The following is a 23,621-nucleotide window of genomic DNA, read 5'->3' on the forward strand; positions in this document are numbered from 1 at the left end:
AAAATCCTGAAATTTTTAACTCTTTATCCACATGTGTTCTAAGCCAATTTGTTTTTATAAATCTTGTAGGATCAAAGCTAAGGCAACATCAGTGATCTAAACCAACAAGATTGCTATGCACCTAACAATATACCCCATAGGACCCAAGAATGATTCTGTTTTATCCTACTTCTGTTTAATTCAGTTAATTCACATGTTTTGGTGTAAAATGATAAAGAAATTAACATCCTTACAAAGGTATTTCAGAACAACAGTGTTTAAACTGCATATCAAAAATTGGGGGATTTCGTGCACAATTAAGGTGGCTAACCAAGGTATGAGCTATACGTGACATGTCTCAGCATGATGTAAGATAATGTTTCACACCACAGCTCACATCCTGTTTATTGGTGAGTGATGAAATCAATTTAACAAATTACTATCAACACTTTTTAAAAAAAATAAAATACAATAGAAAATAGATAATGAAATTTGTTTTATGAAACTTTTCACTCATTTTTATACATATGCTTGTATGCATGTATTTCATCATGATGTAAAATACAGTTCTTACTGCAGGTTACAATTTAAAAATGTTGAGAGCCAGTACTATTTGGCAGTGTTCTAGCCAGCAGCATCTATGTTCAGTTGATGAAATACTGTACTGGTGTTCTGAAGTGTCACGTTGTGAACTTGTGTTTCTCAATGGTGGGATTAACTTTTAGGTAAAAACACACTTGGAAAACATCACTTAACATGACTGAGAGGGCCGTCCAATGAAGCAGTGAAAGAAAATGGAGATTATCAGCCACGTGGGGGAAAGTAGTCAGACCACTGAAATGGCAGACATAATTCTCTCAGAGAAAGTTCAGTCAGAACAAGGTGTAACAGTGCCACTAAGAACGTACTAACGTAGAACAACCTGAGTATAGCAGACTTCATGTGCAGCAATTCCCATATAGAAGAAGGTGGAAAATCAAACAACTAACTGTTGTTAATAATGTCAGAATTACTTTGTTTCTTTCATGACTGAGCATTCAATTCTGACTAAGCACCAACTATTTACAGTTTTTGTAGGAATGCCAGATACTTGACACCACCAACTTTTTATACCCTACTCCCGTGTTTCCCTGAAAATAAGACCTAGCCAGACAGTCAGCTCTAATGCGTCTTTTGGAGAAAAAAATTAATATAAGACCTGGTCTTACTGTAATATAAGACCCAGTCTATGTAGTATAGTGTAGCATAATATAATATAATACAATATAATATAATATAATATAATATAATATAATATAATATAATAGTACAATATAATACAGTACAATACCAGGTCTTATATTAATTTTTGCTCCAAAAGATGCATTAGAGCTGATTGTCCAGCTAGGTCTTATTTTCAGGGAAACATGTTAGAAAGCATCTCCTCCTTTCTTACGAAAAATTAATCCTGATTTAAGCATTTTAAATTATCTGCCACTTTTTCAGGGACCTAGTCATTGTTTAAATAAATAAATGATTGGTTGTCATTGTTCAGTGACAAACAAGGCCAAGAACCATGCTCTTTCATTCAAAAAGTGAACACATTTTTGGACTATTTTTTTACTGTTAGTAAAAGAAATCCACAGTTTTGATTAGTTACCTATCCCTTACAATTGTTATGAATAAACAGCTGTATACAGCTGCACATTGAGGTACGTCTGATCATGGGGCTTACTGTTGAGAAAGCACATACACCTCTTACCTAGATAAACAAACTGAGGCCCGAAGAAGTGATGTGGCTGGCCCGAGGTCATGCAGCTCATCCACGCGTTAACCTTCTAAGTGATCAAACGCAAATTAATGGCCTTTACCTCTGTAAGGCTATAACGACTTTCATGAGTACAGTATCAGGCTGGTAGTAGGCTATGTATAATTATGGAAGGAGTGCACTCATCAGTAACTATTAAATTCCAGCACTTCATACTGAAGCCATTTTCCTGAACTTGTGGCCTATTTCAGTTTTATCAGTTGTGATTTTATACTCTTCTTCGGTTCACTGAATTTTCCTGAATCCTTTTTGACAAATGTTACCAGTAGTTAAGAGTTTATAAACCAATGTATCAGCTGTTCTAAATTAAAAATTAAGATTATCAATTTGCTTAGTTTTTGCTGCACCTGTCCTACTGGTAGTGCCATTTCTCTCTCTGCTCTTCCCCCTTAGCCAGAAAGAACTTCCAGCCCACGAGAACAGATTGCCATCCCTCCCACAAATAAGCCCGGCCTTAACACATTTGGCAGCATTGAAAAGGCTCCCTTCAGAAAGCCAAGTTAGACGCTTCCTCCAGAACTCCTGTGAGTTAGTGGTGTGTTTATGGCAACAGACCTTTCATCATTGTCTTCATTAAACCTGGTCTTTGTCTGATAGGAAGGAGTGGAGAGAACCATTCTTTCATAGACTTCATCAACGGCTTTATTAAAGCCACTCATTTATATTAATCAGCATTGCAGATTAGGGCTCATCTGCGCTGCTTGTGCCCAGGTGGTGGGTGAGTAGATTCGCCCCTTGTTTGGCCAGTACTGCTGCTCCCTGTGTTCTTCACAGGTTGCTTCTCCATGGAGACTGCCAGCCTGGAAGCTGGGGCTGAGCTCTGGGGACTGAATCCACCTGGATGGAGATAGTTTGCTTAAACCCAGCTTATAAATGATAAAGTGCTTTACAAATGTCAGATGTTATTATTGGTCTCCATATGGGAGTGCACTACTCCTAAGCCATTCCTTCTCTGCCTTACCTCGGTAATGTTAATCTTCCATCTAAATGCATCGCTCATATACTTTGCTTCTTGTGTATGAAAAGAAACTAAAGAGTGATGCTACCTGCTCTGGTTACCATTAGCAGGCTATTCAGCATCCTTTATCTATAAATGTATTTTTCTGTAAGACCTTTTCACTGACAGTATAGGTTTCGCAGCTTTGAAAAAATCATGACAATATCCCTTCAAATACCAAAGCTCTTTGAAAAGGATATATTTACGTCTGATCTGTCCTTTGTTCCTCCCTAGATGTATGTGAGAAATAATTCTTCCCCAAGGGCGTTTTACCTTTGCTACTGCTTTGTGCATTGCTATTTGTTCCTGAGTGTGGGGGGAGGAGTGCAATAAATTTGTGTGTAATTAATGCCATCAGCACTGCAGATGCGTGCACACAGGACTGTTTTGTTCGCTAGCAGCTGTTAAGAGTAGTAAAGGCTGAGGGGCCATGTGTTCATTTGCCTCCTAAATAGAGTGATGGATCACATGTTGTCTTGTCATTCCACACTATAGTAACAACCGTCATTAAAATAACCTTTCCAGCGCAAGTGTTTGAAAGACATCTATAAATCTGTAATAGCCTCCATGGTGTTTGTATACCAAGCAAATTAAGTATGTAGCAACCTTTTATAAGTGAATTAAAATACAACTATACTACTTTATTACATCGACTCAGTTAGCTTGCTGGCTTTAATTGAGACACATTAGTTTATAGTTAAACGTTTTTCTAAAGATTTAGTTGCATTTTACTTTTATTAGGTTGGTGCAAAAGTAATTGCGGTTTAAAAGGTTAAAAATAATTGCAAAACCCACCATTATTTTTGCACCAACTTAATAACTTTGGGTAGGTGCTCCTTTGCTCAAACCAAAATGTTCTGGTTTACTAGCTAGATAACTACAACTCTGTTGAGTCTGTTCCATCTGTCAAATGATAACTGACAGTACTCCTGAATCACATCCACCGAGAAAGGCACAATTTGTCTACCCAGAATGCTTGCCACCACTGACTGAGCTTAGTTTTGCTAATCCAGGAACTACTGATTAATACATCCCATAAATCATTGTGTGGACACAGCTTAGCATGAGGCCTGCCTGAGCCCAAAAGCAGGGTATTCTTCTGCTCCCCCCACGGAAGTGGATTTACTGTTTTTTTCTGATTATTAAAGCAGTATAATAAAAGGAGAGAGAAAACATAATGCATTGTAAATTTAAGCAATTATAAATTTAAACAATTCAGAAAAGTTGAAGAATTGTTTGATTAAAAATCATTTAGAATCTTACCAATTACACATTATCATCATTATTAATAGTTTGTTGTCTCTCCTTTCAGACTTTTTTCCCTGCATATATAAACACATGAATTGACTTCATGTTTGTTTTAAAAATACCTATCATGCTGTTTTGTAATCAGCTTTTTTTTCCTTAAGAATACATTACAGACATCTTTTTATAGCAGTATGAGGATGTTTTTTGGACATTGTTGTTGTCTTACTACCCCCTACTTCTCTCAATTTCTGTTTTTTTATACTGAGAATTTTATCGTAGTTCAGGGAAGAATCATCACACCTTTTATGAAATTATGCATCATTTTAGTTTTCAGTGAAAAAAAATCATTGAATTGTAGTTACCCTCGCCAAAAGAAAGAATGATGCAAATATATATCTCCCCTGAGATTAATGAAATTTGTCCTGTAAATTAACTGTTTAAGAAATTCATTCCACAAAGAGGATTTTATGAATTGACTTCAAAGGCAAGCGAAATAAAAAACTAAAATAAATGAATGGAACTATATCAAACTAAAGAGATTCTGCACAGCAAAAGAAACCATTGACAAAATAAAGAGGCAACCAACTAAATGGGAGAAGATTTTTGCAAACAGCGCCTTCAATAAGGGGCTAATATCCAAAATATATAAGGAACTCATACAACTCAACAACAAAAAAACGAACAACCCAAATGAAAAATGGACAGAGGACCTGAATAGACATTTCTCCAAATAGGACATACACATGGCAAATAAATATATGAAAAAAATGCTCAACATCACTAGTCATCAGAGAACTACAAATAAAAATCACAATGAGATATCACCTCACACCAGTTAGAATGGCTGTCATCAATGAGACAATAATAAGAAGTGTTGGAGAGGTTGTGGAAAAAAAGGAACCCTCATACACTGTTGGTGGGAATGCAGACTGGTGCAGCCACTATGGAAGGCAGTGTGGAGGTTCCTCAAAAATTTAAGAATAGAATTACCATATGACCCAGCAATCCCTCTCCTGGGTATCTACCCAAAAAATCTGAAAATATTTATCCATAAAGATAGGTGTTCTCCGATGTTCGTTACAGCTTTATTTATGGTGGCCAAGACATGGAACCAACCAGTGTTGTTTGATAGATGATTGGATAAAGAAGATGTGGTATATATACACAATGTAAATCTATTCTCCCATAAGTAAAGATGAAATAGTGCCATTTAGAACAACATGGATGGATCTTGAGATTATTATGCTAAGCAAAATAAGTCAGACATAAAAAGTCAAGAACCATATGATTTCACTGATATGTGGTATATAAAACTGAAAACAACAAAGGAACAAGACAAATGAAGGAACAAAAACTCATAGACACAGACAATAGTTTAGTGGTTACCAGAGGTTAAGGGGGAAAGGAGGTGGAAGATGAGGGTGAAAGGGATCAAATATATGATAGAAGGAGAACTAATTCTGGGTGGTGAACACACAATGTGATATATAGACGATGTTATTACAAAATTGTACACCTGTGAAACCTATGTAACTTTACTAACAATTGTCACCCCAATAAACTTTAATTAATAAAAAAAAATTCATTCCAAAGGTTAATTATATCAGATCTGTGTAGTAAGCACGATTCAGGTGCATGTAGATACTACCTATTCCTTGTCTTTAGTGAAAGGCTGGTAATGGAAGTGGGAAAGATCAACATTTTGCTTAAGAAGCAGTTGTATGTCCACTGTCCACTTACTTTTCTATATGACCTCCTTGGTAGCCAAAAAATACGGCGGCAGAAGAAGCCAGCTCGTAACACTGATATTGTGAATGGTTACCACTTCTGGCTCACTGGAATCTACGATGATAAACGATTGGGGCACAATGTATGGCATTGCTGTGGAGTCAAATTTAAACCTGTGTCACAATTTGAAAAGTATTTATGCGTTCACATGCACAGGTAAGCAATTCTGCTGTTCCCACAACCTCCAGAAATGCAGAAATGATGAAGATTATCTCCTTTTTGTTTACTCTCTAGAGAGCTAAAGTAAATTTTGTAAAACTGGTGGTGATAATCATGTAATCTGAAATTATTTCAGGATACAAAAAGTGAGTATTACAGAGATCTCCGATTTTGGGTTAAAATAGTCTTTTTGTGTGTTCTGTTGTTGAATTAAAACCCACTTGCTTCTAAAATGTTTGGGCACACAATTTAAAAAAGACTAGTCTTGATTTCCTTACTATGCCCTTCATCTAGCCAAGACTTATATGGAATATAGAGTAATAATATAGATGTATAGAAGAATAGTAAGTTAACACTAACTGAGACTTATTGTGTTCCAGATGCTCTTGTAAGTGCCTTACTTATTTACTCATTAGAGAAGGAAGTGGTGTGACCAACTAGTGCCATTATTTGTTTGATACAACTTTGCACTTAATCCTGAAATCCTTCTTAATCTGCTATGTGTGAATTATTCCTAAACATCCGAGCCCTTCAAGACCCAGAGTGTGACCTTTAATTGACCCAAGCAGGACTTCGCCAACCGGTGGGGTCGGCTACCAGCCATAATTGTTTAAAACATAGAAATGGTTTAAAAATAGAAATTGTTTTATGATTCTAGTTATTGGAGCCAAGAGGGGTTCGGTACAAAAAGTTTTATAAAGAAAGTAATCAGTACAGTTCAGACAGAGGGAAAGGTATTCAAAAAAGAACAGATTACCAAAAAAGCAGTTTTTAAATTTACATGACTAATTATAAATAATAAGGTTTGCACTTCTAGAAGCTCAGCATCTTAGAACTGGAAGGGAACCTTAGGAATTATGTTTTGCAACTCCTCTCATTTTATAGTTGAGAAAAACCAAAGCTTAGAGAAATTAATTGATTTGCACCAAATCTCACAATGAAATAAGTAGTGGGCTTGAAGTAGAATCTAGATGGTCTGGCCCTCAGCCTATCTTATTTTCTTAGTAGAAAGTGTTTGCTTACCCCCATCCCCACCCCAGGGCCTGAGAAAGTGAAGTCCTGAATCTTTCTCTCGGTTGCTTTTGTGTAGAGCAACAGGAAGTCTGGGTCCTGGGCTCTTAGCCTCAGGAGGTCTAGCATTTAGACTTCTGAATTCTCTGGCTGCCACTTTCCTTGCTACCATTTTGGGTTGCTTGAGCAAATTATTCCTCAAGAAAATGAAGAAGAAAAATGTCATTAAGCAAGGTGCTTTCCTATATTTTAGTACAGTATGTATCTAAACCGGTGAATGACTGTGGAAGTAAGCCATGTAATGAAACAAAGATTAGTTTTGTTAAAGTATGTGTGGCTGGTAGCCCTGTGGTCTTCCTAGAAATATTTGCGATTTTGAAAGAGGTTGATACTCAAATAACATCTCTCTTTGGTATAATTTTAAAAGTAAACATTTCAGGCAATGGAAAGAGATCTATGTGGGCACTGGGTAAGTCACCCTTGCCTGGGACACACTTAACTCCCCTAGGCTATTCCTGCTTTTCATAATCTATTACTTCCTGGATTTGTTAACCCACGATAATCCAAAATTTTTTCCTTGATGATTTTCGTTGGTTATGAAGGTGTCTTCTGCACAAGTTAAGTATGGCCATTTGGAATTACAGATCATTTATAAATTATGAACTTGTAAGTACAGGTTTGTCAGTTTGCTGAGCATTGCATTAAGAGAAGAAGAAAGAGAAAATAAAATGTTTTTGTTGCTTCCACCTGGTCTGGAATTTCAGGGAATAAAGGAACACTTGGGTTATCCAGAGCCAGATCCATTGTTAAAAGTTCATGCCATCATTTTGACATTTAGTGTTGGACTTTCTCTTTGTAAATCCCTCTTCACTTTACCAGTGCTGGTCTTAGAGCTCAAACTGTTTCAAAACCATAACATTTCTTACTGAGTGATTGATCTGTATTATGTGTCCAGCCATCAGGGGGATCTTGGGATGTTGCTTGTATAAACTGTAATCCAATCTGATGCTGTGCATTTAGTTACAGTCTTTCATAGACCTATTGGCGATACTCAATCCTCCTGGATTTGGGAATAGGGCTTATCTGATACCTTCAGGGGAAAAAAATCCATTCATTTTTCTCTCTTCCCCACTTAAATAACTCAACACATCTGGTAACACTGTAGGATCATTGTCCTCCCAGTTCCTCTGCAGCTCATATTGCTACAATATTTCTTGAGTATTTGGTTACTAAAGGGCAGTGTGATTTAAAAAAAAAAAAAAGGACTGTATAGGTCTTACAAATTAACCCATTTGCAGAGCTAGAAAAAAATATGCCTTTAATCAGCAAAATTTCCATATCAGCAGCCTTTTGTGTGTGATGCAGTATGACTATAAATATAAATTTGGAGATAAATGCTCATGTGTTAAAATTTTAAAGCAAGTCTTTCTATAAATTAATGTAATTTGTCTCTAAGAAAATGTTTATTAAATCCAGGGTACCTGAAATTGAAGTATCTTGTTGTTTGGGTCTGTATCCTTTGGCTTAATAATGTCTTCAATTACGAGAATGATAAAAGCTGAAACAAAATCCTTTAATTCAATCAGAACTGAGCTAAATTTTAGGAAGCAAAGAGTGGGAATCAGATACAGGACTGCATAATATTGGAAGCTAAATATACAAGATATTAAGACTTCATAAGAAGCAGATGGGGTTGCCTTGAGGTATTCTTGTTTGAAATGGCTGCAATGAGCATTATAATAAAAGCACTATTTTGTCCTTTTGAATTAAGATAGTTTATGCAAACAACTCTAAATTGTACAGTAGTTCCAAAGAGGCCATTTACTGTTTTCTGCTTGTTTTACATTTTGGAACAAGTTCAAAGCTTTTGATTTTGCTTGATTTTTTTTTTTAAATAGCCTGAGCCTTGAAAGTAATACATGTTTGATGAATACGATTTCAATATTGTGTTTCTGTAAAAATTTTCAGGTATGACAATAAGGTATGTTTGATCCAGGGTCCCTACACAGAATATATCCACAGTACATTTTAACTACAACAGAATGAATACATCTGAAAGGTTAACTGTTCTTTTGCTTTTTTTCCCCTGTATTAAGTATGAAAATTAGCATTTTATAATGCCTCCCAGAAGGTGGGTATTGAAAAGGTATCCACCTGACAGAAACAAACATACAGAAAATAAATTGGGTTAAGATTACATTAGTTTATCTGAAATTTAAGCTTATGTTCAAAATGGCTATTGCTGTATTTTCATGTATATTAGTTAAATGCTGTGCTTATAAGATTTTTTTTTTTTTTGCTTAAATTATGACTGAAAAAAATTGGATCACAGCTCTTAATATCCAGGTGGGCAATGCCATTTGCCAGGATCTTTCATATAACTCTGCTTTTTTTCCTGTCAAACACAAATAGTGCCTTGCTACTAAGCCTTCTGAGGCATTCTGAGGTAAAAATAGGGATACATTTTTAAAATTGTTTCCTTTAATTTTTGATCTTGTTTTTTAGGTTGTGGAACTTTTAGCAAGTGCCCTTATGGATTTGGTACAAGGAGTATACTATGAAAATTCTACTTCAGCAAAGGTAAGAATTTAGTAGTCATTATAAAATGTTAGGTTAGAAACCCTTGTGGCAAAACTAGGATTGATGAGCGAAAATGTCATTTTTGTTTTGTGTTTAAATTGCACATGACATTTTTTTTTAGATTAGTGTTTTGGCTACAAATTCATGGCCATACGCTTAGTACATAGCAGATTTAGCCAATTAAAACAACCTCTTATCCCCTAGCTGGATTCACAGTCTGTTCAATCTGCAGCCGCCCAGTAGACACCAGGATTTTGCTGGCTGGCAGGTAGCGCTGTCACAAGACAAGCGGGATGGAGGAGCAGCTTGTGCTGAGGTGACTGGGCCTTGCTTTTCCCCAGAGGAAGGGACCTTCCATGTCCCAGAGGAGTAGGCATGATTTCAAGAAGATGACTGTTGCGGGAGGACTGTCATTTATATCCAAGATCCAGAATTTGCTGCATTATTAAATTCTCTATGATAAGTAGAATGGTTGCACAGTCGGATTATTTTGATAAATTTTATGGGTCTAGAATTAAGGTTTTTTGACTCATTTAGCAGGACATCTCAAGAAGGGTTAGGTTTTATTTCCTTAAAATGCAGTTATTTCATTTCAGTAGGATATTGAATGTGAAGCAATTGCTTCATTGACCATCACCATCATTAAACATGGTATATACTATTATAAGGGATTCCTATCTTAAGTGTTTCATTATTCTAACTTCTGTAGCTTCTGTATTAGCAAGATTTCACTCACTGCAAATTAGAAAAAAAATATGCTTATATGCGTATCTTAAGCTTTTTGACATTTCCATTTGAGAAAAGAAGGACAAGTTTTACTGGAAGTGAAACACAGGGCATGAGCGATTTGGATAAGAAATTTGAAAGTATAACCCAGGGACTCTGGATGGTTCAGAGAGTGGTTAGTGAAATGTGAAGAATTATATCCTGGACATCTGCTAATATTTGGTTCGGGGAACTAAAATTCCCAGTAGTCATATCTAACTTCATCTTAGCAGCATAGGGGTATGTGGGACCTGACAGGATGTATGACCACAGTGGTCTCCCTTGGCTGTGTTTTCAAAAATATATCATAGTTCACCATGGTTAAAGATCAATAGCAAATTGTAACATGGAGGACTCCTGGTCCAGTTCCATTAATAGAAAGTCATCCTGTGTATAGTATGATGAAAATGGTGATAGCTGAGCAGATGACACTGTGGTAAGTATTCACCTCCTACGTTTTTTCAGTTACTTGTCACAGAAATCCTAGCAGATACTAACTTCTGTCCCTATTTTACATATGTGAAAACTGAGGTTTAGAAAAGATTAAGTGACTTGCCTATGGCTACACAACTTGTTCGTTGAGATTAGAACTCCAGAGCTCAAGCTTTGAATGTCTCATTCCACTGCCTGTATACTTTAATGAAACCTGATTTGCTAGCATCGATCTGCCATACCTGAGATCCCACCGTAAGTGATGATTATATTCACCTCTTGTGGCAGTTAAGGCATTGTTCTCCCCTGGATGTTTCCAAGGTGTTCAATTTAGTTTGATGTAAAATATTAGTATTTTACAATTAAATATCTGTCAGTTTTTAAGTGTAAGTGTTATTGGTTTTAAGGTTCTTGATTAATCTATGCACTCTTGCCATTTGTCCACTATAATTAGCCCAATTCATTAATAATTTTGTGACTCTTTGTTAAGTACTTTCTGTATGTTAGGAAGACCTAATAGCAACAACAATAAATGCTTGGATAGCACTTTACAGTTTGTACAGACTTTCTTTCCACACAATCACCTATGAAAAGGGTGACATTTGTTGGTATACCCATTTTATAGAGGTAAAGCCTGAAATTCAGAGATGACAAATGGCAGGAAAGCATAGTGTCTGGAAATTGTTAATGCGTGTTTGACAGTCACATGATCTGAACCTGGGTTTTTTTGACTCCAAGTCCCGTATAATCTTTTTCTTCCGTGGAAAGAGAAAAGAGGAAGCAACAGACTGTGAAGGACTGTTGGTCATTCATGAACCACCACTTAGCAAGCAGCAGTCGCTGGCTCTGACAAGCTAATAATCTGTAGAAATGCTTTATTCATCTGCCCTCTTTTCCCACCACTTTCTCAAACACAGTCCTTTAAAAGCACTAGAGACCTTTTCTAAGCAGTTAGATTTCTGAATCTAGGCAAACTATTTAAAGAGCTTTTCTTTTTTTTTCTTTTTTTATAATGGAAGCAAAAATGCACAGTTGAACTGAAACTAAGGAGTGCTTCTTGATATCTCCATCTGCGCCCCAGGTCCAATTTAGGTTAACCACATTTCCCTTCCTAACCAGAAAAATTCTGGCTTTTCTTTTGTTCCTCTGAATGTGTTTGCCATTGGAATGGCTGTTCAGAATTTGGTTTTTCTAACTTGGCCCAGAGTCACTTCAGAGGCAAAGAGAGCACTGCCCCACATGAAGTGCCTTGAAGGTTTTCATGTTCTGGCACGATGGGGAAGCTGCCACAAGTGGAGGTCATGTGGGAAGTGGGTTGCACAACCTTCCTAGCCTTGGGCCAATTCAGTACACAGAAGAATTGCTTTGTGATTTAAAATAAGCTGCAGACCGGTTCATCTCTCCAGGGATGAAAGGATACAATAGCAGTCTGTTTTCTATATGGCTGCTTAATACAACATGGAGAATCTGGGTAGTGGAAGAATAGCATTCTATGGAGCAGTATGTGCACATTGAGGGTAGATACATTGAAGCAAATGGAGGGGAATTGGAACTGAATATGTTTGAAATCACCTTCTCCAAAAGTTTGTATAGTAATTACCTAATCCCTTCTTAAAACTAGGAAAACTTGTGTGATTTATGTTAGTAATACTTAACGAATTGTAGGTAAATTGTGATCATGTAAATATTCAAAGTAATTTAGGAAATTCATTCTTTGTTCTATCCATTGAAAAATAACATTTTTAATTTTACATTTGCTAATTTGTGAACCATTTCTTCCTTACAATAAAAATTAGTCACTGTGCTTTCTTTAATGTTTATAATATCTCCCTTCCCTCAACTGTTTGCTTTATGTTAGCTAATTGAAGAAAGAAACATATTTAATAGAAAAATTGCATTTTAAATGGTCCTTTGCCAGTCTAAGAATTCCTCAATCAAGCTATGCCTTATCCATTGTACTCATGTTACTCACTGTACACACTAAATATTTAACATTTTAGCAAAATGGGCTTTGAATACACAGACCTTTATATCTAAAATCCTGTTTTAGCTCAAGGTTCTAATCCCCATCTATATGCAGTGATTCTCACATTTATATCTGTGCCCCAGATCTTTAATTTCCAGGCTCTTATTAGACATCCGTACTTACATGTCTTGAATATTTTCAAGCTCAACAATTTCAAAGCCAAATTCATGATCACTCCCTCGTGGTCTTCTTCAATGAATGAATGAATGAATGAATGATTTTTAACATAATTATCTTATAACTTGTTTTATGATTATAAAAGTAAATAGATATTTATTAAATAAAAATTAAAAGCATAGAAAAAGATCAACAGAAAAATAAAAATTATTTTATATAAACCATCCCTCAGAAATGAATCATGATTATATTTCAGTGTATTTTCTTCTAGATTTCATTCTGTATTTCTCCCATTTTTGAGTTATTATATATATAATTTTTGTCCTGATTTACTCCCCAGGATAATCATTTTTGATCTTCAAAAATACAGTTTTAATGGCTATTTAAGATTTCTTTATACTACTGTACCATAATTTACTGGACCATTGAACAGTTTTTGGACACTTACCTTGTTTACCTTTTTTTTTTTTACTAATTTAAACAATATTGTGATGAACATCTTGTATATAAAAAATATTCTGAAAATGAGATTCTTGAATCACAAAGTAAGAATATTTTCAATATACCCCTATGCAGAAAAGGATTTTACTATCCCTAGAAAAGCCTGCTTGTAAGGTTGGCCCTTGGTTGGCATCTGGGAACTTGGATTTTAGGAGTTTTTTCACCATTCTCTAAATGATATGGCAACTCACTGTACCTGAACTGTTTCTGCAAGCGACGTAGTTTATGCTGAACCCCTGCTTTCTTTCTGCCAGTCTGGAATTTTGGTACATGGTAGGCAGAGAATGTCTACCTGAATAACCCCAGCAAAAGCCCTGAGCACTGAGTCTCCAATGAATTTCCCTGGTAGACCACGTTTCACATTTGTCATCACATGTTTTAATTCACGTGTGTTAATTCTTGGAGAAATTAAGCATATCCTGCATGACTCCCCTGCAAGGGTAGAGGAAGGACCCTTGGAAACATGCATCTGGTTTTCTCCAGACTTCATCTCATGTACCTTTTTCTTTGCTGGCTTTGCTTTGTATCCTTTTGCTGTAATAAACCAGAGCTGTGAGTCCAACTATATGCAGAATCCTGTGAGTACTCCTAAGAAAATCATGAAACCTGGGGGTGGTCTTGGGGACCCCACCACCCTCTTTTTCCAGTTCTTTATTGTTTATTTCCTACCCTCTCCTGTTCCCCCATTATGAATTTAATCAAGGTCCTCTGCAAGGAAAGTGTCTTCAACTCATGCCAGTGTTGAGATGGGGAATAATACACCTCTTCCCTATCCTCAGAGATTCTGCTCATGTTAGCTTGGCCCCAGTCTCAGGAAAGTGAGAGGGTTTTAAAGAGAATCCAGTTCTTGGAAAAGAACTGGCTTTAACAGAGTCACTGAAATTATAAAGATCCATTCTACTTTTTTGCAAGCACACATTATATTTTCAGTTGATTATTCTCGTATGAGGAATATTATGTTTTTGTAGGGCAAGATTACTTCTATCCATTTACTTGTTTTATCTTTATGCTTATCTTGCTTTGGCTCTCAGGCAGCTTTCAAGTAAAATATAAAAATAAGATAATTCAGTCCACTAGGAAGTTATGGATTATCTCTTACCTGCAAAGTCCTATGCCACCATCTAAAATATAATAAAAATAAAAGCAAGATGAGTTTTACCCATTGAGAAACATAACAGTAGGGAGATGTGAACAAAGAGTCACATCTTGGGAAAATCAGAAAAGACAGTAAGGAGAATGCGGTACTTAAGACAGACATTTAAGGGTGGGAGGGATGTCTGTTGATGAAGAAGGATGGCACCAGGCAGAGAAAACAGCATTATCAAAAGTAAGGAAGCGTATTTAAGATCAGGGCTTCCTCCACATAAGAATAAAAGAATAGTGAGAAGACTGGAAAAGCTGGTTTTATGACATGCGTGAAGACTTACATGAGAATGTAGAACTAATACTATATTTAGTAATTGAGATAAGAGAGGGATTGAGGATTTTTAAACAAAGGAATTATATGATCAGGTTAACCATTGGAAAAGTTAATTCACCACATTTACCGGAGATTGGAGGGAAATGAGAACAGTTGGGAATGCAAAATAATAATGAAGGTCTGAGGTGCTCATCTCCCATTTCAACATGGCTGTTCCCTTCTTGATAGTCATTTCTCTACATCAATGTCACCTTCTCAGAGAGACCCACCCTCCCACCCATCTAAAGTAACCACCCTACTTAATTCTCTTTTTCTTAATCACTACAGTTGTCATCATCTGATAGTTTTCTTATTATTTATTTTCTGTCTCGTCCTACAAGAATATAAACTCTGTACAAGGAGGGATTTTGTTTACCATCATATTACCGATACCAGGACAGTGCCTAGCACATTAGTAGTAGCCCAAAAATATTTGTTGAGTTATAGAAAGGCCTAGAGTGCTTGGAATGGAAGGTTTTTTCATTTTTCGGACAGCTGTATTGATGTACAACAAACTGCAAATGTTTAAAGTGCACAGTCTGATATGTTTTGATACATGTGTGTACCAGTGCAACTATCATTGCAATCAAGATAATAAATGTATCCATCACTCCCAAAGAGGAGGCTTGCTTACTGCTCGCCATAAAAGCACCAGATGCCCCAAACTCAATGTTCTTTAGCTGTAACACGAATCCACTGAAGGCATAGCATCCATCTGAGTCCATTGCATTGCAGGACTTGGGACCCAGAGTAACCAACACAAATATGCTGATGCACATGCTTCTTGCTGTGCCATGAATAATAAAGTCCTTTGTCTCTGACCTGGGAGTCTTGTGTCTTCTGGTAGCATCCATAAAACAGCAACAGGCTAACTCATTAGTTTATATGTAGGGTATAATCAACTCTCAGATCCAACAACTAGACCCTGCAACACAATGTTGAAGTGGTGGGAATGAACATCTTTCCCTTGCTCCTATTGCTAGGAGAAAAACATTTTAGTATTTTTGTTTTTGTTTTTATAGAGGCTCTTGATTAGTGAAGAAGTTACCTTGTATTTCTAATTTCCTGAGAGTTTTTATTAGTAATTAATATTGGATTCTGACAATTATTCTGCTGTAGCTATTAACATGATTGTATTTTTCTTTTTTACATTTTTTTTCACTTGTAGATTCTTTTCCAGTCTGTTAATATGGTGATTTGATTGATTTTCAAATGTTAAACTGGCTTTGCATTCCTGGAATAAACCTCACTTTATCATGATGCAGTCTCTTTTTCATAAAATGTTGGATTTGATATGCTAAAATTTTTTTCATTTCTGCATCTATATTCATGACTATATTGGTCTGTTATTTTCAGTTCTTTGTAATGTCATTATCTGGTGTGAGTATCAAGATTATGCTGGCCTCAAAATGAATTGGGAGATATTTTCTTTCTTTTTTTTTTTTTTAAGGTGTTTTTTTTTTTGTTTTGTTTTGTTTGAAATTTTATTGGGGAATATTGGGGAACAATGTGTTTCTCCAGGACCCATCAGCTCCAAGTCATTGTCCTTCGATCTAGTTGTGGAGGGTGCAGCTCACCTCCAAGTCCAGTTGCCATTTTCAATCTTTAGTTGCAGGCAGTATAGCCCATCATCCCATGTGGGAATCGAACCAGCAACTCCATTGTTCAGAGCTCGCACTCTAACCAACTGAGCCATCCAGCCGCCCTACTTTTTGAAGGTGTGTGTGTGTAGAATTAGTACTATTTCTTCCTTAAATGATTGATAGAATTTACTAGTGAAGCCATCTGGACCTTCCTTCGTCAGAAAGATTTTTGTTTGTTTTTTTAACTACAAATTCAATGGCTTTCAAAACTGTCAGGCTATTTAGGTTATTTATTTCTTCTTTACTGAACTTTGGTAATTTATGTCCTGCAAGGAAACTGTTTATTCCATCTACTGTATTTTGCCGTGTATGATACGCTCCCGTGTATAATGCACACCCACGTTTTGGGCCCCAATTATTAGGGTGAAAAAAATCTTTTAATTTTTTAACTCAAAATTTTTATTTGTTTACATTTAGGCACCTTTTTTTGTATTACAAAGGAATTTTGGCATTTAATTTTTTAACATATTATGGTACAAGACACTTTTATGTAACAAATAATTACAAAACACAAAAACAGATACAAGGTAAAAGAAATTTTATGTACTGGTAGCAAATTTACGATATTTGTGCATCATAGAAGACGAAGAACTCTCATCGTTGCAGGTTCATCTTAAGTTCAACAAAGCTGATTATCATATTCCAGAGCATTATTTTGCATACGAATATTGTTATTGATTTCCAGAGTTACACTTTTAACTCATAAGCATAAATAAAAGAAAAACATTTATATAGGTACAGAATTAGTATTACCCCTGTGTAATGCACATCCTTATTTTCCCCTCAAATTAAGGCAAAAAAGTGCACATTATACATGGCAAAATACGGTAAGTTATCAAATTTACTAACAAAGTTCTTCATAATATTCTAATATTATCCTTTTAATATCTATAGAATTTGTATTATGTTACTTCTCTCGTTTCTGATATTGGTAATTTATGTGTCCCCCCCCCCCTTTTTAGAGGCTTAACAATATTATTGATTTTAAATTGGTTTCATTGACTTCCTCTATTTTTCTCCTCTCTATAATACTGATTTTTTTACTCTGAGTTTTATTATCTATTTTCTTCTGATTGTTTTGGTTTTATTTCTTCTTTTTTAGTTTTTAAAATGGAAATAATTAATTGGATACCTCTTTTCTTTTCTAGTAGGGCATTTAATGCAATGAATTTCCCTCTAAGTGATACTTTAGCAGCATCCCACAAATTTTCATTCTGTTGCTTTTTCATTCAGTTCAAATGACTTACTAATTTCTCTTTTGATTTATTCCTTTGACTCATGGATTACTTAGAAGTTTGTTATTTAGTTACAAGTATTTGGAGATTTTCCAGAAATCTTTCTGTTATTGATAATACAATTGTGGTTAGAGAATATATTTCGTATGGTTTGAATTGTTTTAAATTTGTTGAGAGTTGTTTTTTTGCCCCAGATGTAATCTATTCCAGTAAATGTTTTATGTTCACTTGAAAAGAATATGTATTCTGCTTTTGTTTGTGGAGTGTTGTATAAATATCAATTAAATCAATTTGGTTATAGTGTCATTAAGGTCTTCTATATCTGTAATTATTGTCATTCTACCAATTACTAAAAGAAGGGTTAAAGACTCTGACTTTAATTGTGGATTTTAAAAATTTCTTCCTACAGTTCTATCATTTTTTTCCTTCAAAGTTCTGGTTTAAGCACATTCATCTTTAGGATCATTTTTTTATCTTTAGGATAATTATGTTATTTTGATGATTCATCCCTTTATCATTAACTGACCTTTTTTTCTCTGGTAATATTCTTTATACTTTTTTCTCTGATATCTACTTTATCTGATATTAATATGACCACTCCACCATTCTTTTGATTAAAATTATCATGGTATATTTTTCTCCATTTTTTCCCCTTATTTTATACTTAAAGTGGGCTTCCTGCATGCAGTATTTGTATGCAGGATCTTGTTTTTTTCATCCACTCTCAACTTTTTGATTTGTGTATTTAGATAATTTACATTTGATATGTTTATTGATATAGTTGAGTGTAAGCCTACCATCTTATTTGTTTTCTGATTGTCCCATTTGTTCTTTCTTTCCTTTTCTGCTTTTCTGCCTTTTCTTAGATTATTTTTATGACGCTATTTTTTCTCCTTTTGCTTATTAACTATAATTCTGATACATTTTAGTGAGTACTATTGCATTTATAATATATATGTTTAGTTTAATCACCTTTACTTTTAGTTTACCTTCAAGCCATAGTGTACCTTTACTTATAGTGTAAGAACCTTACAAAAGAATATTTTTATTTCTTTCATCTCAGGTTTTGTATTATTGCTGACATACATTTTACAGGTTTCCCCTGCTATCCAAAAGGAGAGCATTTCTATGAAACCTTTCGTAAGCTGAAATGGAATAAAGTGCAGAATGAGTTACTATTAATTTATATAAAGAAAATGTTGAGTGTTCCCAGACCCAATAAATAACCTACCAAATCAAAGCAAATAATATGTAAAACCTAAAATAACACTAACATATATTAAAAGTGGGAATGATATGCTAAATATACAGCCTGTGTAATGTAGAAATAATGTATGTACTATGTAGTCTTAAGTACCAAAATCGAGAGGACAGGGAGCTCACTGGAAGGCTGAGAGGTGATGGTGATGGTATGTTAGGCTGAGTCATCAGAGGCTGAGGTGGTGGGAGGTACAGTAGACTGGGAGGTATGGGAGAGAGGGGTAGAGGGTTATCTTAACATCTCATCCTCTGAATCCACCTAAGTAGGCAGGTCACTAACATCTTCTGTGTCTGCCTGTCTCGATGTCAAAGATCGAGGTTCTTTGTCTGCTGTGGCAGATGTGGAAATCTCCAGACAGGACAGTTTGCTTGGCTGCTTAGCCTCAGTCATTTTTCTGTCATACAGTTCTTGTAGATACTCAACACATCCTGCAGACCTGCCCTAAGCCTACTTGCCCTTTCAAAATTAAAGTTACACTTTTCTGTAATCATTGCAGCACTGTCAATTGAAACGAAAATCTCAGGTAAGTGCTTCGCATTCTACTCCTGGATAACTTAACTTTCGGGCCATTCACTACTGTGTTCAATTTCGATTTGTATTTTTTCCTTTTGCAATTGAATGAGCTCATCATCTGTCAGTTCTTGATCATGGGAGGCCAAAATCTCTTCAAAATCATCTTCGTCAGCTTCGACAAACCCAGCCTCCTTAGCCAAAGTTACTATTGCCATATTTGTTGTTGTTGGTCAAAGCCTTTAAAATTGTTCAACACTTTATAACACAATTTCCTCCAAACACCGTTTCTCATCAAGACTATTAGCCTATCAAGAACATCTCCAAGTTTGGCGATTGCCAATTTTATATTGTAGTCTTTCCAGATCTCATATACTTTGGAGTTGCCCTCTCTGTCACTGGCATTTACAATAAAATGCATCGCATTTTGCACATAGTAAGCCTTAAGTGTGGCTGTTAGGCCTTGGTCACATGACCTGGTTGCAGCGACAATGACATATTTAATGGTAACATCACAACACAAATGTGTTACTGCCATACTTACTGCCAGGTGGATGAGTAGCAGTTAGTGACAATCAGAAGATACCTATTATCAAGGTTATTTTCTCTACAGTATGTTTCATTGAAAGGACTCACATACCCACTTTTGTACTCTGAAAAAAATCACTTGGGTATTCCAACTGCTTGGACGTGAACAAAACAGAACAGGAATGTATTGTTATCAATGCCATTAAGTGCCCTTAGATTTTCTGAATGGGACACTGGTAGAGGCTTAAGGAGAGCATCACCAGTGGTGTTAATAGTAGGCGTTAGGGTAAACCTGTCCTTCAATGCCTTGGGTCTCTTAGCCTGCTTTTCTTCTATCAAAATAAATCTCTTGCTCATCAAATTTTTTGAATAAGTTTTAGTTTTATCACAGTTAAATGCTTGTTTATATGAATAATCACCTTCTGTAATTATTTTCTTTAGTTCTTGGCAGCTTCAGTAACAGCTAAAGCACTCTTTCCAGTAACCTTTAAGCTATGAAGCTTCCCCACCTCAAAAGCCAATCAGATCACCCATGACTACTTTTAACTTCCACTTTCGCAACACTTTCATCATCATCATCATCATCATCATCATCATCATCTAGTGCTTTCTGTTTCAGCTTGTTTAAAAGGCTGACTAATTTCTCCTTAAGTATGAGGTAACTTACCAGAACACCGCACTTTGTACACCCATCAATCCACTCAAGCAATAGACTTTCCTTTTTATCCATTACTGCATGCCAACTTTGCTACTAGCAGAACCAAAAGTAACTTTGACAGCTTTCAAGATTTTTTTTCTCTCTGCATGTAAATAGTGCAAATGGTGGATGCACGCAAGTTCAACACATGCACAATGTTTCTATTTTGTTCACCATTATTGAAATGCTTAATTACATCCAGTTTTGCATTAAGTGTGACACCCTTAGGAATTCTCTTAGGCTTTTCTGATACCTCAGGACACATCTTGCTAATGGATGCACACAATAAATCAAGATAAAGCACAGATGCTCACAAACACGGTGCAAAATTATGGCAACTTGATGCTGACATGCTGAGTGTAGTTGCCAGGGAAAGAGTTGGTGGTGCCACTCTTGCTGCTCTGGGTACTCACTACCTCTGTAATGGCTCGCGGCAGGACAAAATGCTAAACACAACTTATGCTTTTCTCCATTTCTGTAAAAGCAAAAATCCTCTTAGAATTTCTTTCAGTTAGCAAAAAACAGGTACTAATGTAGATCTTTCATAAAAATGAAGTGTAACACAAACTTTCGAAAAGCAAGGGATGCCTGTATATTGTAAATCCCACAATACATTGTTATTATTTTTGCTTTAATCATTCAATTATATTTTTAAAGGATTTAAATTCTTTTAAAGTCTTATATTTACCCACATAATTAACATCTTCAGTGCTTTTCATCTCTTTGTGTCAACCCAAATATCCATGTGCATTTTCCTTCTTCCTAAAAGATTTAACATTACTTATAGTGCAGGTCTGCTGGTGTGATTAATTCTTTTAACTTTTGTGTGTCTGAAAGAATCTTTATTTTGACCTTGTTTTTGAAAGATACGTTCACTGGATAGAGAATTCAAGATTGACAAAGTTTTCTCTTTCAGTGTTTTAAAGATGTTGTGTCATTGGTCTTACTTACATTGTTCCCAACAAGAAAGCTGCTGTCATCCTTATCTTTGCTCCTTTATACATAATGTGTCTAAATTTCTCTGGCTGTTTTTATGGTTTTCTCTTTACCACTGGTTTTGAGCAATTGTATTATGATGTGCCTTGGTGTCATTTTTTGTTTTTTCATGATTCTTGTGCTTTGGGTTCATGGAACTTCTTGGAGCTGTGAATTTATTGTTTTTATCAAATTTGGGAAATTTGGGTTATTGTTTCTTCAAAAATTTTTTCTGTCTTCCCCTTTCTTCTCTCACGTGGATTCTAGTTACATGTGTAATAGACTGCTTGAAGTTATACCAGAATCCACTGGTGCTCTGTTTTTTTATTATTAATAGTAGTAGTAGTAGTATTTTTCTCTTTGCACTTCATTTTGGATAGTTTTTGTTGGTTTGCATTCAAGTTCACCAATTTATGTCTTCCATGTTTCTATTTGACGTGCTTAATGCTTCTTCTAGCTCCTAGACCATATGGAATACAGTTATGAAAACTGTTTTAATACCCCTGTCTACTAATTCTATCATCTGTGTCATTTCTGAGTTGATTTCAATTGACTGCTTTTTCTCCTCATTGTACATTGTATTTTCTTGCTTTTCTTACATGCTTTGTTATTTTTCATTTGATACCAGGCACTGTGATTTTTATTTTGCTAGATGCTAGACAGTTTTGTGTCTCTATAAATATTCTTGAGCTTTCTTTTAGAATGCAGTTAAGTTTCTGGAAACAGTTTGATCCTTTCATGTCTTACTTTTAAGCTTTGTTAGTCAGGACCAGAGTAGCATTTAGTCTAGGGCTAATTTTCCCCACTGCTAAGGCAAAATATTTCTGAGTACTCTACTGATACTGTGAATTATGAGTTTTTCTCCTCTGACTGGTGGGAACAGGAACTATTCCCAGCCCTGTGTGAGCTATAGAGATTGTTCCCTCTATACCTTCTGAATCTTTCCCCAGACTTCGATAGTTTCTTTGCACCCATGTGTTGGTAACACACAGCTAAGGACTTCAGGGAAATCCTCTATATATCTCCAGAGCTCTCTGGGCAATTCTGTCATCTCTAGTACTCTGCTCTATGAACTCTAGCCCCTAACTCTAACCACTTTGGCCTCTCTAGACACCCAGGTCTATCTCTTCAGCTCAAGGAGACTATAGGCTCTACTGCGACCTAGCAATCTCTCCAGGCAATAAGCTGAAACAATTGTAAGGCTCATTTATTTCACATCTCTCAGAGATCACTGTCCTTTGTGGCCAGATTTTTAAATGTCTTAAAAGCTCTTGTTTCATACATTTTGTCCAGGGTTATAGTTGTTTCAGGTGGGAGAGTAAATCCAATCCTGTTGCTCCATCTTGCTGGAAGTGCCAGTCCTCATGGTTTTATGTTTTGGTTTGTGTTATTATGATTTTTAAAAAAATAACAAATATAAAAATGTTTCCTCTATACATTTTGTGTTGCTGGTACCCTAAGAGTTTATTTTAGTGTGTCTGTTGGTACTTTGGCCATGAGAATAAGAAATCAGAAATGGCACCAATATTTTGCACCTGGTTGACCAGAAAAAATGATGATAGATTTGACATAAAAGATTGTTAGTTATAAAGAGAAGCAGATGAGTTTAGTTGACCTCAGATTAATATTAATATTGAGGTGCTGCAGACTGTCCAGATAAATAGTCAAGAGCTCCAGAGAGGGAATTTGGGAATTCCACTTGGAAGACTTATAGTAAATGAATTTTGGTAGACAAAGAAACAAAAAAGTTTAGAAAAATAAAAATATAATGAAGAGTATGGAAAGGAAGTTGAAATGGTAATCAGTACTACCAAGATGTGCTTGCTGTAAGTCGGCTTGAATTTGACACTGTTTCTTTGCAACTAAGACTGAAAGAGAAATATGTTGTGTTCTCAGTTTTTCA

General features: G+C 35.6%; 1 protein-coding gene across 1 annotated transcript in view; it reads left to right on the forward strand.

Moving 5' to 3' along the window:
- PDSS2 (decaprenyl diphosphate synthase subunit 2) overlaps nucleotides 1–23,621 on the forward strand; it is a 210,322-nt gene that overhangs the window by 129,480 nt on the left and 57,221 nt on the right. The window contains exon 4 of the mRNA XM_019735068.3: nucleotides 9,495–9,569. Within this exon, the coding sequence (XP_019590627.2) occupies nucleotides 9,495–9,569 (75 nt within the window). The remainder of the gene's footprint in view (nucleotides 1–9,494; nucleotides 9,570–23,621) is intronic.

This window comes from Rhinolophus sinicus, chromosome 2 (assembly GCF_057876585.1).
Source record: "Rhinolophus sinicus isolate RSI-liver-muscle chromosome 2, RSI-T2T, whole genome shotgun sequence".
Classification (NCBI taxonomy): Eukaryota; Metazoa; Chordata; class Mammalia; order Chiroptera; family Rhinolophidae; genus Rhinolophus; species Rhinolophus sinicus.